Source organism: Brassica rapa, chromosome A06 (genome assembly GCF_000309985.2).
Source record: "Brassica rapa cultivar Chiifu-401-42 chromosome A06, CAAS_Brap_v3.01, whole genome shotgun sequence".
NCBI lineage: Eukaryota > Viridiplantae > Streptophyta > Magnoliopsida > Brassicales > Brassicaceae > Brassica > Brassica rapa.
The window spans coordinates 18,298,084-18,313,663 of record NC_024800.2 but is presented as its reverse complement, the minus strand read 5'-3'; the positions used below and the strand labels follow the sequence as shown (position 1 = coordinate 18,313,663).

At 31.3% G+C, this 15,580-nt stretch overlaps 2 protein-coding genes across 2 annotated transcripts; both read right to left on the bottom strand.

The window, feature by feature from the left end:
* Positions 1 to 1,658: 1,658 nt before the first annotated feature.
* On the bottom strand, positions 1,659 to 9,704 carry LOC117126222 (F-box/LRR-repeat protein 13). Its single transcript, XM_033273919.1, has 3 exons — positions 8,381 to 9,704; positions 7,955 to 8,095; positions 1,659 to 7,875 (listed from the first exon to the last, which is right to left on the bottom strand). Exons 1-3 carry the CDS (start codon positions 9,326 to 9,328, stop codon positions 7,552 to 7,554), a joined length of 1,413 nt encoding a protein of 470 aa, XP_033129810.1. The 5' UTR covers positions 9,329 to 9,704; the 3' UTR covers positions 1,659 to 7,551.
* A 2,501-nt stretch (positions 9,705 to 12,205) lies between these two features.
* Positions 12,206 to 14,125, bottom strand: LOC103874853 (F-box/LRR-repeat protein 13-like). The gene is made up of 3 exons (XM_033273520.1): positions 13,193 to 14,125; positions 12,639 to 12,749; positions 12,206 to 12,529 (listed from the first exon to the last, which is right to left on the bottom strand). Exons 1-3 carry the CDS (start codon positions 14,123 to 14,125, stop codon positions 12,206 to 12,208), a joined length of 1,368 nt encoding a protein of 455 aa, XP_033129411.1.
* Between the last annotated feature and the right edge of the window lie 1,455 nt (positions 14,126 to 15,580).

The window sequence follows — 15,580 nt, the reverse complement described above, 5'->3', positions numbered from 1 at the left end:
TGTTTACATTGAAAAAATTATAAACTTCAAGAAAATTAATTGACTTTATTGAATTATTATTGGTTAAAAATTATTGAAAATTACAGAAAACAATACATTTATTATGGTAGTTTAATGTGTTTTCTTAATATATGTGAAAATAAAAAATAGGACTCTAAACTAAACTAATAGAATAAATCTGTACGAAACTTAAATTATTCTGCTAGAGTTCCGCGCTCTCTCTTATCTCTCTCGTATCTTTCAGAGAGAGAGAGCGTTGAAGCTTTGTTCATCGGATTTTTCCGATTAAAGTTCCCGATGGTCGGGCTTATGACTCTCTGGGGGGGGGAGTAAGATAAGACCCGATACTATTCTTTGTCTTCTCTCTAGGTTTCCTCCGGTGAGATTAGTATTTCCGGCCGACGGGGTGGGCTTCCACAGCCACCGTCGGTCGGTTTGTGAGGGGGGGGGGGTCTGTTTTCTTCCGTGCATGTCTTCTGAGAGGGGTGGGTCCGTTTTGTCTTCTTTCTGGTTCGGTTTATATGACAAGATTTTGATTCCGGGATGTGGAGGCTTCTACAGCTCCGTCGTCGCCGGCTTATGACTCTAGGGTTATAGGCTTTTAGAGCTCTGCGTTGCCGGCTTTAACCCCGTCGTCTGATTGGGTTTTTGTTTCGATTTTGACTAGTGGGGTGTGATGGGGTGTTGCTCTTGTCTTCAGTTTGATGGCTCGGTCCGATTGGATGAAATCTCGATAGTCGATGAAGCTCTCCGATGGCTATGCTATGGTGATGAAGGCGGAGGTTCTGATTTCAAGATTAATTTCTGTATGGGTGGTTTGGTGATCCGGATGAGATCTCGGTTTGGTCGAGGGATTCTCTCCGTGGGAAGAATCTCCGGCGTTGGAGGTATGTGAAGCAGCGACGGTCAGTTTCCGGTGTAATCTCGCGACGGTGAAGGTGAAAGAGTTCGGTGACGCGTGTTATCCTTCATTGTTGAGGGATTAACACGTGTTCTTAACACGTTTACAAAATTTGACGCGTATTTTGTGGGTTTCTTTTTGGGTGGGTTTAAGTTTACTGGACTTTAGGTCCAGTTGTTTGTATGTCTTGTATGGGTCTCTTTCGGTTGGGCCTTCGGGCTTTGTTATTTTGTATGGTTTGTGGGTTTCGGTTTTTAACAAAATTAGATGGCAAAAAAAAGCATCCTAACCTATTATCTTCCAATAAAAAAGATCGAAACCCATTTATTTTTAATAGTTCAGTACCTAAACCGATATCAAACTAGTTGGAATCGAACTATAATTTAAACCCAACAAATCCAACTCATCCTCCTAATAAAGCTTTAGTAAAGAGAAACTAATTCCTAAATCGATTTTTCCTTACAAACTCTAAAATCGAAAAATCCGCACCTTGTGCGAGATGTGATTTTTCCTTACTATTGCTCCTGTAAACCGACTGTAAACGGCTCTGTGTTGATTTTAGTTTGTACCTTAAACATTAGGCGGATTCGGGTTTCGATTATTTAAACTAGGAATAAATATGCTTGATTAGTTTCACACATATGTGCAATCAGAACACAATTAAAAGATAATGTGTATTTGTTATTATATATGATACTTTCGGTGTTGAGAAGGCTACCCTATTATATATTATAATCATTATTTAATTGTTTTTCTCATTTAATAGTAAAACTAGTCTAGTACCGCGCTAACGCGAATTATGTATAATTTTTATTTGATTTACAAATTAAAATTAAACTAATAGTGATAAATTTTGAGATGATAATGTTGTGTTAATTTTGGTTTTTTTTTTGTGATGCTTATTTGAATCTGGATCAAAATATTTTGGTTCTTTTAAGGAGATGCATGATTGTATCAATTTATTTGGTTTCTTTATTACTTATAATGTAAATATTATATTTAATTATTATATATAACCTTTTTTACATGGAAACTTTACGTGACCAATTATGAAATCATAATAAATATAAATGTAATATAACATTGTATAAAAATAGTTGAATGAATTACGGTTGTTAGTCAGTTATAACCTCTGAATAATCAATATAAACTAATATCCTACATAATGGGAAATCATTTAAAACCAAATTATTATTATTAATATATGTGAAAATAAAAAATAGGACTCTAAACTAAACTAATAGAGTAAATCTGTACGAAACTTAAATTATTCTGCTAGAGCTCCGCTCTCTCTCTTATCTCTCTCGTATCTTTCAGAGAGAGAGCGTTGAAGCTTTGTTCATCGGATTTTTCCGATTAAAGTTCCCGATGGTCAGGCTTACGACTCTGGGAAGCGGTGGATCCTTTATCACCGTCTTCGCCGGCTTATTGTCTCCAGGAAGGGATTGCTCCCATAGCATCATCCTTCGCCGGCTTCTCACCGGTTTTTTTCGGTTGGTCTCGATCTGCGTTTCTGTTCCTCTTTAGTTCGATCGACTCTTGATCTGAAGCTCTGATGTCTCTTTCCTCCCCTTGTTTAGGGTCGTAGCCATCTTCAAGCTTATCTGAATCATTAAAGATGAAGTTCGCTCATGCAGAAAAATTGTTTCTCGGATCGATTGAAGACGATTGATGTTTTTTTTTTTAAAAAGCGTAGATCTGTTACTTTAGATTCCGACTTGAACTTCCGTGAAGGCCACTTTGATTGGTCGGCCTTTCACCAGTTTGGCTTTGTCGTTGACGGAGCGCCGTCGTGCCTCTTCGCTGGCACCGGAGGAAGATGATGGATCCGCGTCTTGACGGGTGTCCTTAGAGCGCAAGACGTTCATACACGTGGTGGCGTTGTGTTTCTTTTTCTCCAACGGGCTGCAAGATACTGGTTTAATGGGCCCTATGTTTTGGGTCGTTTAATTTTCTGTTGTTTGTATATTGGGCCTTCTGTTGGGTCTTTTCGTTTAGGTGTGCCTTTGTTTAGGCATTTTGTATCATATTGTGTTGGGCTTTGGCCTTTGACCTCTGTCCCATTAATAAATTTACCAGTGAAAAAAAATATAGTAGATCTGTAGATGTAGCAATGATAACGTCTTTTTGTTTTTTTCCTTAGATTTAGATGGCTTAGATTTTTCCAAGTGATAGTCAGTCTTAACGGCCCATATTTTTTGGGAGAATTTGCTATCTAACTAAATATTGAAATAAAATTAAAAAACTAACATTGATTTTGACATAATGAATAAAGTAACATTTAACACCATTTTGAACCGGTTATGCCCTCAGTTATAATAAGTATCCGGTTACATTTAAGAAGAGTGGATGACGTCAATGTTTTGTGTGGACATAAATGAATGCCTGCTATTTAATATTACATCATGTATATATAAAGAAACCAACGTTACAACATTATTTACCACATATATACTTAATCATTGTAGTAGTAAAGTGAATAGAAATAGAAGAATTTTCAATAAAGTATTCTACATCACCGAAATAGTATAGAGATCAAACCTCTCTTACAACCTCTAAATATTAAACTCAACCCCAACTTCAAAATACTAAACCCTAAACCAGAATCACTAAACCCAAACCTAAATATAAACTATAATAATATATAAAAATAAAATTTTCAGTTATTTTTAATTTTGTTATAGTAGTAGATAAAAATATTATATTCCATTTTTGATGTATAATCTTTCCCTTTATATATTCACATGATCTATTCCATTTATATATATATTGCACCATTACCTATAAATGAAACTGTAATCACAGTTATATGGTATCTACTCTTCATCAGTGGGTGCGACTACCTGACACATATCCAATGTTTCAATTGTGTGGTTCTCAGCTGCTGTCCGAACATGTTCTAGTTAAGGACACACAATTCAATACCGGTTCTAGTTGTTGATTACTAAAACCGTTATATTCTATAAGTATATAATAGTATAGAACACAATAAATTGTTCATCTTCTTCTATCAATTTTTGGTACCTCACAGAGACAAAAGAGTAGTGTATGTGGCTGTAATGGTAGAGATGGTACATTTATCATGCGATAGAGGAAATAATTTTGATGTTGGTACAGTAGATGGAAGAGAAGAATAAACAGTGGTGTGAGATGTGAGGTGAAGACAGGGTGATTCCGATGAAAACGAATATGGTGGTAACAATGGAAAACTCAATGGTGATGGTGGTTCCCATTGTATCGATTGCTGGTGATTAAGGCAGAGAGTAACCAACAATTTATGTGTAGTTATCAACGAAAAATCAAGATAGAAAAGAAAGAAGAAGATGCGGTTTATGTGTTCGATACTTTTTACAGTAACTAATTAATAATGTATTTTGTTTCTTTGCAGGTTGAACCGGTCATATGAAAGGGTATAACATCAATATTATATAAAATATGCAATATATAGGTGAGAGGTAGGTCAATTCGTCATAGAGTTAATTATAATTTTTTTTGTGTGCTATACAGTGCAATTTCTCTAAAATATTTACGGCAACTGACTTATTTGATTAGGTCAAATGAAGTGTAGGGTATATCTGTAAAATTTCTTATTTTTTGAATTAAAAATAATTCAATCTGTAAATAAAATTAGAAGGGGGCATTGAAGCTTGGACTTTGATATGTGGGGGTAAGTTAGCTCTTGTTTCTCTTTACAATCACTTTCACTAAAAAATGATATTGCATACTAGAAAAAAAGATATGGCTTATGACTAAATGTGACATGGTCAACTATATTTAATGTTGATTTCTATTTTTGGTAATATTTTTTAAAATATGATAATAACTCATACATATCATTAAAAGAAATTTATTCAAATATGTCAATAAATAATATAATAATAGAAATATAAAATATTTTTACAGATTTAAATATTTTTTAAGTATGCTTTTACAATCATACAATTTTTTTTTTAATAAACAAGATTTTAAAAACTTTTAAAAATATTTTTTTTAAATTATAAATATTTTTAATCGTAATATCATTTGTTTTCTTTTGATACCTACAAATTTTTAATATTCTGTTTAGTTTATATTTTGATAACTATATAAAAGTTTTTTATTACTAATCAAGATTTTCAAAATTATATACAATATTGTTTTTAATTATAAATATTTAATCTAATATCATTTGTTTCCTTTTGATATCTACGGTTTTGTTGATAGATGGGATCCTTTTAGAAGTTTTAATCAAAAAGTTGTGTTTTTTTAAAAAAATGCTATTTATGGAAAGTTATCGTTATATCCTGCCGTGGGTATCTGTTTAGTTAGTCTTGTTCCTCTTTGAAATGTTCTGTAATTGGTGCAGAAGCTCAAAAGCCTTTGCACGATGTCAAGAGCAAGGGAGGCAGCGATGATGAGGCCCCAGATGTCAGTATCAGGAACAGAGAAAGGAAGGTGATATTTGATTTTTCTGATGAAGAGTGTGAAGATGTTATCAGCTTAGCATCTCCTAGCAGTTCAAAGACTATTCCATGGCAAGATAGCGAAGAAACCAAAGAGTGTGAAGATGTTATCAGCTTAGCATCTCCCTAGTTTCATGTACCTTCCTGGAGGCTCTATAAGCGCTCCTGTAACCCCACCTTTAAGCTCCCCAACAGCTCGTGGAATGAACCAAATCAACAACTCTTTCTTTGTATCCTCAACACCAACGTTTAGTCTCGTCTCACGAAACCCTTTTGGGTTTAGAGAAGATCAACTGGCATCTGCTGGTGGAGGTGGTGGGTCGAGAATGTGGACGCCAGGTCAAAGCGGGACTTGCTCGCCGGCAATTACTCAGACAGGAGATGTTCCAATGTCTGAAGCTGTGGCTCCTCCTCCAGAGTTTGCGTTTGGGAGTAACGCAAACGGGTTAGCGAAAGCATGGGAAGGAGAGAGAGGATACATGAAGAGAGTGGTTCTGATGATCTCGAGCTCACTCTTGGAAACTCAAGCACTAGGTGTAATTGAAAAACCGGTTCCAACCAAACCATTTTTCAATATGTCGCTTCAATTTTATTTTCCCATGTAAGGCCTCAAAGTGAAATATTCGTTTATTTGTAACCATGCTAACCAACCTAAAAACCCGGTTTGGTATGGTTCTAATCAGATTACGTTCTTTACATTTTCGGGTTTATGGTAATAGTTACAGACTCTCAGAGACAACGAATCAAATTACATTATTGTTTCAAATTTATTATCATTAGTCAACAATGACCGCTTCAACACGACAAAATAGGGTTCTTGCAGGTGACAGAGGAGCCTCTGTTTATAACGGCTACAAATTTCATTTTCCGACATATATGGACTTGCTTTTCTTCTGCTTGATCCTATTTAGAAGAGCATTAACCCTACCTCTTAACTTGGTTTTTAAGAGGTGGATCCCACCATTATCTTTAAACCTGGTTCTTTTTCCTTTTCTGCAAGAAGAGACTTTAGTTGGGTTTGGGTACTGTTCATAGGTTCTACTGATATGTGGTGCTCCGCGATTGGTCCGTTTTTATTTTTTATTTTAAATCAAATAAAAAAAATAGCCTAAGAACCCACGCCCCCCCCCCCTAGCGTTAATCATGCTCTTAAGACTTACTTTTTGAGACAATATATGAGCAAAAATACTATCATATGGGAGAAGAAACAATGGCATCATGCTATCCATTACTACTCATCATACTATTTGGATATTTTAAAACATTATATGATAAAACATGTGAACTATCAGATACACTATGAATGTTAATACAAAGCTAATATTATTTTTTGAAAAAATGAGTTAAAAATCTCAATAACCATATAAAATTACTTAAAAATAATCAGCTGACTAATTCGATAGTCATAATTTTTTTTACCTAAGAGATTTGACAATTATAATTTGGAAATTGCAATACTGACTTAAGATCAGCTTCCTATTTTAATAAATTTAGTTCAATCAAGAAAAATAAATACTTAAAATAATTATTTCTCTATTAAAATATCAAAAACTATCCTATAAAATAGTTTTAGGCTTCTTAAATAGAAAATATTACCGTAATTTATGAATACAACGATGAAAAATAGAAACCTAGAAAAACCCTAATTTTTGAAAACCAATATATGATATTAAAGTTCTAGCATAAGACCATTTCCATTCTTAGATAATCTGACACCTAATTTTAGAGTCTTGCATAATCGTTTGAGAGTCTTTCAAACAAAAGATTCTTCTTATTTTTTTCTTATTTTTTTTCTTGTTTTTAATTTTTTATTCTTAATGAATTGAAACGTAATCAGAGGTTTGATGAGATATTATTCCCACTAGTACAAACGTGATTTTTTGGAGGTAGAAGTTTTCTTCCAAAAATGTTTTTTTGTGATTTTTAAAACATTTTTTTTATTATATAGGTACCAATTGTTTTGTTTAATACAAACAAATTATATATAGCTCTATGCAAGACAAAAGAAGGAAGAACAAAACCATGTTCACAAATTCCAAAGCATATATGCCTTTAGCCACGGTAAATCAAATACTTATTTGACTCATACATATGATAAGTACTATAATTATCATACAAACTTCAACACTCCAATGTCATAATAAACTAAGAAGCAACAAATAGTTATCAAAGACAAACTTATATGTCCATTGGTGATGACTATGAGGATCAACGTACAATAATTTGGCATGAGCTAGAGAGTCTCGGAAAGTTAAGGAGTTCTATGAAGATGTCAGATTCTTCTTTCTTTGGGGCATCATCCAAGCTTAATGTTAGCTTGTGGACAGATTCTCCTTTCTTTAGGGAATCATGCAAACTTAATGACAGTTTCTTGAGGTTTGGTGAGTTCTCGAGTAAGTAACCCACTAATGTCATCTCCAATGCCTCCCCTTTCAATGGCCTTTCTATGTCAACATACTCTAGAGATGATAACATATTCCAAGGCCTGGCAATAACAGTAAGGTCCACCATCTTGGGATTTTCAGAAGTTCCCTGCGTGTACAATACAACCGAGACACAAGTTTAAGAATAATTTACTCACAAGTTCATGAGTTTGTTAGATAATCCTCACCACGACAAGAGTTTTAAGATTCGGACAGACTTCAAGAAAGACTGGCAACATCTCCCACATGTAGCTGTCGAACCTGACACGCAAGGTATATAGGTTACGAAATACCGGTAGCTGTACATATCTTGAGTAATCATATATGACCTACAAGAAAAACATCAACAAAAAGGCATTAGTGTTAATAAATGAAGTATTACATCGATTGATTTCGAAGAAATATAATTATGTTTATTGAATTTTGATTGATTAAAAATTATGAGAAATAGTTAATAACAGAAAATAATATATTTATAGTTAAAATTAAAGATACTTTTAATATATGTGAAAATTCTAAAATAAATGAGAGAAATATACAATTGGTTTAAAGTTGAAAATCAAGAAAATTTAATATTCCATTAGTGACTTAGAAGTTAAAACATACATAGGTACCTCGAGAGCACTTGAGGAGATGCTCATATCCTTGACCTTAGAGATCCCAACGAGAAAATCACGAACCATCTCTCTCTTTTGTACTTCATTTGCAATTTCTAGACTCCTTTCAGAAGTCAAGTTAAACACAGTATCTATATCAGCTTCAACAACAGAAGGTGGACTCTTTATTATGAAACTTGAAGTTCTATCATCACTGATCTTCAGACACTTAAGCATGGGAGCATCAATTTCAACAAAACGATCTTCCTCTTCATAATCCTCGTGATAACCCGCATCATGCATGAAGGTCAATAGAGACTTAGAATGCACACGTAAAATCGGTATTCCATCATCGTAGCTTCTCTCAAAACAAAAGTTTTCAAGAACTGGGCATTTTGAAATTAAATTCTCTAATGCCCATTTGTTGGTAAACTCAATGAGGATTAAAACCACTGTTTTGAGAGAAGGTAAAGAAACACGCTCGGGATTCGGTAAGCCCATTCCCACGAGCCTTAGGGACACCAAGTTACTACAAGTGTAAAGTACTGTTGGATTCATCATGGGATCCCATTTGGAAAAACTGTCCGAAACATCGAGATGTTCAACTTTAAGCCTAGCAGCAGTGTCGACCCAGCCGTTGATAAGACCAGCAGGCTCTTCAAAGTAAAAAGAATCGTACTTTAACTTAAACCGATGTATGGACAAACCGTGGTTGCGTTCAAGAAAGTTATCGAAAAAACTCACGAATGTTTCGCGTATATAGAAATCCTCGGCGTCCAAATCCAGACCAGATACGTCTTTCCAGAGAGTTGTCCATCTGGTGGACAACGCACTAGTCTGAACCACATCTTTGGTCGGAAGATTTAAGAATATCTGTAATATCAAGCAATCTGGCAAACTGCTTAGCCGATCAACTTCGCTCGGTGGGTTGGTGGAACGAGCAGGTTTCACTCTGGCTGCATCCATGAACGTAAAAATCGAATCAAAAAGGAGAGGTGAATAAGTAAGGGTTTTTAAAGATTAGCTATAGACGCCAGAGAGATTGTGGTGGATTTTTATCTCTACATGTTTCTAATTTCTGAGATGATGAAATTTTCTCACCAAAATTTTGTAGACATTATTTGTGAAGTTGATTTAACACATATCATCTCTATAATCACTTTCACTAAAAAAAAACTGATATGATATACTAGAAAAAATGAAAATGACATGGTCAACTACATTTAATGTTCATTTCTAATTTTTGTAAAATTTTCAAAATATGGTAATAATTCACACGTCATCATTGAATCAAATAAATTCAAATATGTCAATAAATAATATAAGAATAGAAATATATAATATTTTACAAATTTTGAAATATTATTTAAGTATGCTTTTACAATCATACAATTTTTCTTACTAAACAAGATTTTCAACATTTAAACAATATTTTTTTTAAATTATAAATATTAAATCGTAATATCATTTGTTTCCTTTTGATATCTACAAATTTTAAAAATTCTGTTTAGTTTTATATTTTGATAATTATAAAAAAACTTTTTTTTATTATTAATCAAGATTTTCAAAATTATATACAATATTTCTAAAAATATTATCAATATTTAATCGTATTATCATTTGTTTTCTTTTGATATCAACAAATTTTAGAAATTCTGTCTAGTTTCATATTCTGATAATTATAAAAAATTATATCTATTTTTATGAAAATTATACAAGTTAATTTAATATATCTTAACCCAAAGAAATAACTGAAAATCTATCTAACCTATTTTGAGTAGTTTTGGCTATCAATAGTAATATAGTCAAAGTAATCAAGTTCCGAAATCAAATAATTTGACATAAAGAAAAGGATATTGGAATCGGTTTAGTTTAACTTTCATTGTTGAGTGAAAATGAAAGCATACAATCTTCATGGTGAAGGACTTCTACTAAATATAATTGTAAATAAATAAATATCTTAATTTTATGTTCAAGTAAATTAATATTTATATAAAAAATATTTGTATACAATTAATAAAATCTAAACTTTAACAAAATTTTATTTAAAAAATTTTAACGCTATATATGGTGTAGGAAAATACCTAGTACACATATATATACTAGTGGGTGATCTTTGTTTCCCGCAAAATTTTATATTCTTTGCGGTTCAATACTTTTTCATTTTTAAAAATAATTTTTTCTTTTCTAAAAGATAACTTTTAAAAGATTTTTCTTTTGCTTTGATAAATAAATGCATCTATTTTCATACAATTTTATTAATTGAGAGTCATTACTTTACGATATATCTAGTGAAAATCATTAATTTTATTAAATTAATATTGGTTTAAACTTTAGAGGTGTTCTGAATTTATTTATAAAACTATTATATATATATATATTGAGATATTTTACCTTATAAAAATATTCATTTTAGATTTGTATGCATTCTTGACTAATTAATGGTAACAAATCTTAAATTTTAAGAAAATTATTATTTAGAATAATTAATTTCTTAAAATACAACAGCTGAGATTCTTAGAAAATTCTTTAGTTTGTAAGTAATTATATATTTATAATAAAACATTGATTTTTTTCTTAATATGTGTATATGAGATATACATATGAGTCATATTACTATATTTATAATATACCATTAATTTTTACTTAATATTTCATTAAATTTTACTTAGTATATTATTAAGTTTTACTAAATATGTGTATATGAGATATATAATTTTTTTGAGTAGCTTCTAAGAGCAACTCCAAGGCTTATATTCTCTACAATATCATCCACGATTACGAACGATGGCATCACGCTATCCATTATCTCTACAATATCTTCCATGATTACGAACAATGGCATCACGCTATCCATTACTACTCATCATACTATTCATATATATTTTATAACATTATATGATAAAAAATGTGAACTATCATATACACTATGTATAATAATACAATTAATGAATTAGTAGAACTTAATATTATATTTTGAAAAAAATGAGTTAAAAATCTCAAAAACCATATAAAATACATAAAAATAATCAGATGACTAATTCAATAGGCATAATTTTTTTACCTAAGAGATTTGGCAATTCTAGTTTGAAAATTGCAATACTGACTTAAGATCAGCTTCCTATTTTAATAATAACTTTAGTTCAATCAAGAATAATAAAAGCTTTAAATAAATATTTTTCTATTAAAACATCAAAAACTATCCTATAAAATAGTTTAAGGGCTTCTTAAATAGAAAACATTACCGTGAATTATGAATACGATGACAAAAAAATAGAAAACCTAGACAAAACCCTAGTTTTTTTAAAACCAATAAAGAATATTGTTCTAGCATAAGACCATTTCCATTCTTAGATAACTTGACACCTAATTTTAGAGTCTCGCGCGATCATTTGAGTCTTTCAAACAAAAGATTCTTCTTATTTTTTTTCTTGTTTTTTTCATTTTCTTATTCTTAATGAATTGAAATGTAATCAGAAGCTTGATGAGATATTACTCCCACTAATAAAAGGTGATTTTTGGAGGTAAAAATGTGCTTCCAGAAATGTTTTTTGTGGTTTTTAAAACAATTGTTTATCATATAGGTACCAATTATTTTGTTTAATACAAAAAAAATTATATATAGCCATGCAAGACAAAAGAATGAAGCACAAAACCATCTAAACAAATTCCAAAGCATATATGCCTTTAGCCACGATAAATCAAATACTTCTTTGAGTCAAAAATATGATAAATACTATAATTATCATACAAACTTCAACATTCCAATGTCATAATAAACTAAGAAGCAACAAATAGTTATCCAAGACAAACTTATATGTCCATTGGTGGTGACTATGAGGATCATCGTACAATAATTTGGCATGAGCTAGAGAGTCTCGGAAAGTTTAGGAGTTCTATGAAGACGTCAGATTCTTCTTTCTTTGGGGCATCATCCAAGCTTAATGTTAGCTTGTGGACAGATTTTCCTTTCTTTAGGGAATCATGCAAACTTAATGATAGTTTCTTGAGGTTTGGTGAGTTCTCGAGTAAGTAACCCACTAGTGCCATCTCCAACGCCTCCCCTTTCAATGGCCTTTCTATGCCAACATGCTCTAGAGATGATAACAGATTCCAAGGCCTGGCAATAACAGTAAGGTCCACCATCTTGGGATTTTCAGTAGTTCCCTGCATGTACAATACAACCGAGACACAAGTTTAAGAATAATTTACTCACAATTTCATGAGTTGGTTAGATAATCCTCACCACGACAAGAGTTTTTAGATTTGGACAGACTTCAAGAAAGACTGGCAACATCTCCCACATGTAGCTGTTGAACCTGACACACAAGGTATATAGGTTACGAAATACCGGTAGTTGTACATATCTTGCGTAATCATATATGACCTAGAAGAACAACATCAACAAAAAAAGGTATTAGTGTTAATAAATGAAGTATTACATCGATAGTTGGAGAATAATTAACTAGCATTCTTTTGAGTTGACATGTTTTAAAAAAAAATGTTTCAAAAACTTATTATTTTTTGAGAAATATACTTATTTTTTTGAGAAATATACTTTTTTATACAACTACCGGTATTTGTTTTGTACAACTTTCAGTGTATTTTCTGTTAGTTAAATAAGAATACATTGTAAATTTTGAAGAAATATAATTTTGTTTATTGAATTTTGATTGATTAAAAGTTGTGAGAAATAGCTAATAACAAAAAATAATATTTAAAGTTAAAATTTAAGATGTTTTTAATATATGTGAAAATTCAAAAACATACATTTTGAACGGAGAGAAAAATATAATTGGTTTAAAGTTGGAAATCAAGAAATATAGGTACCTCGAGAGTAGAGGAGGCGATGGTCAGATCTTTCACCTTAGAGATCCCAACGAGAAAATCACGAACCATATCTCTCTTTTGTATTTCATTTGCAACTTGTAGCAACCTTTCAGTTGTCAAACTAAACACAGTATCTATATCAGCTTCTACAAGGGAAGGCTGATTCTTTATAATGAAACTCGCAGTTCCACCATCACTGATCCTCAGACACTTAAGCATGGGAGCATCAATTTCAACTATACAATCTTTCTCATAATCATCATTCTTATCCCAATAATGCATGAAGCTCAATAGAGACTGGGAACACACACGTAAAATGGGCATTCCATCACCGTAAATTCTATCAATACTAACGCTTTCAAGAACTGGGCATTGTGAGATTAACTTCTCTAATGCCCATGGATTGGTATACTCAACGACGATTAAAACAATATCTTTGAGAGAAGGTAATGAAACACGCTCGAGACTAGGTATGATCAATCCCACGATCCTTAGGGACACCAAGCTACTACAAGTGTAAACTGTTGGATTCATCATGATATCCTGAGCAGGTAAATCGTCCGAAATATCGAGATGTTCAACTTTAAGCCTAACAGCAGTGTCGACCCAGCGATTGACAAGATCAGGCTTATAAGAAGAATCGTACGTTACCTTAAACAGATGTATGGACGAACCACGGTTGCGTTCAAGAAAGTTATCGACAAAACTCACGAATGTTTCGTGTGTATTGAAATCCTCGGTGTCCAAATCCAGACCATGTACGTCTTTCCAGAGAGTTGTCCATCTGGTTGACAACGCACTAGTCTGAACCACATCTTTGGTCGGAAGATTTAAGAATATCTGGAATATCAAGCAATCTGGCAAACTGCTTAGCGGATCAACTTCGCTCGGTGGGTTGGTGGAAAGAGCAGGTTTCACTCTGGCTGCATCCATGAACGTAAACATCAAATCAAAAAGGAGAGGAGAATAATAAGTAAGGGTTTTTAAGGATTGGCTATAGAGGCTATATTGATTGTGGTGGATTTTTATCTCTACACGTTTCTAATTTCTGAGATGATGAAATCTTCTTTACCAAAATACACATATATATACTAGTGGGTGATCTCTTTTTCCTGCGAAATTTTGTATTCTTTGCGGTTCAAAATCTAGTATAATACTCTTTCATTTTAAAAATAAATTTTTCGTTTCTAAAAACTAATTTTTAATGGATTTTTCTTTTCTTTCTATAGATAAATGTACTTGTTTTTTATACAATTGTATTTATTTAGAGTCATTACTTTACGATAGATTAGTGAAAATTATTAATTTTATTAAATTAATATTAGTTTAAACTTTAGAAATATTTTGAGTTTATTTATAAAAATATGACTTTATGAACAAACATCTTATATATATATATATATATATATAGAGAGAGAGAGAGAGATAGAGAGATTTAACCTCATAAAAATAGTAATTTTAGATTTGTATGCATTCTTGACTATTTAATGGTATCAAATCTTCAATTTTAAGAATTATTTATTTAGAAAAAATAAATTTCTTAAAATACTATAGCTGAGATTCTTAGAAAATTCTTTACTTTGTAAGTAATACATATTTATAATAAAACATTGATTTGTTTCTTAATATGTGTATATGAGATATACATATGAGTCACTATATTTATAATATATCATTAATTTTTACTTAATATTTTATTAATTTTTAGTTAATGTATTAATTTTTACTTAATATATTATTAAGTTTTACTTAATTTGTGTATATGAGATATATAAATTTTTTGAGTAGCGTTCTAAGAGCAACTCCATGACTTATATTCTATACAATATCGTCAGTACAAATTATGTCAACATGCTACATAACTTTTTTTATGTTAAAATCCTGTAAAGTAATAATTTTGAGACTATAATTAATTTATCAAGTTATTAATACAAACTTTTTTCTATTTTTCTATTTAGAGATTTTTTTTTTAAATTAAGAAAATACTTAATTTGGTGTATGTATATTAATTAATTTTTGAAATTCAACATTAATTAATTTTTTAAATTCGACATCAATTAATTTTTTAAATTCGAAATCAATTTTTTTTTTAATTTGACATTTATAATGGTTCTATTATATTATTTGGTTTTTATAAAATATGTTTCATAAAATTTAAAATATATTTATATTGGAAATAACTTAATGTTTCTTCTTTGTGCAGGATTGTGAGCTGGACATGGAGTTGGACCTTAAAGAGATTTGGGCTGAAGTTAGCTGGGCCCATATTCAAACAAGGAATTTAACGACAACCAGAGATTGACCTGCGCGGTTTCACGGATATTGATTATTACATTTTTATATATTAATATTTGTTTTTCATAGTTAGTGTTATATATTTTAGATGAC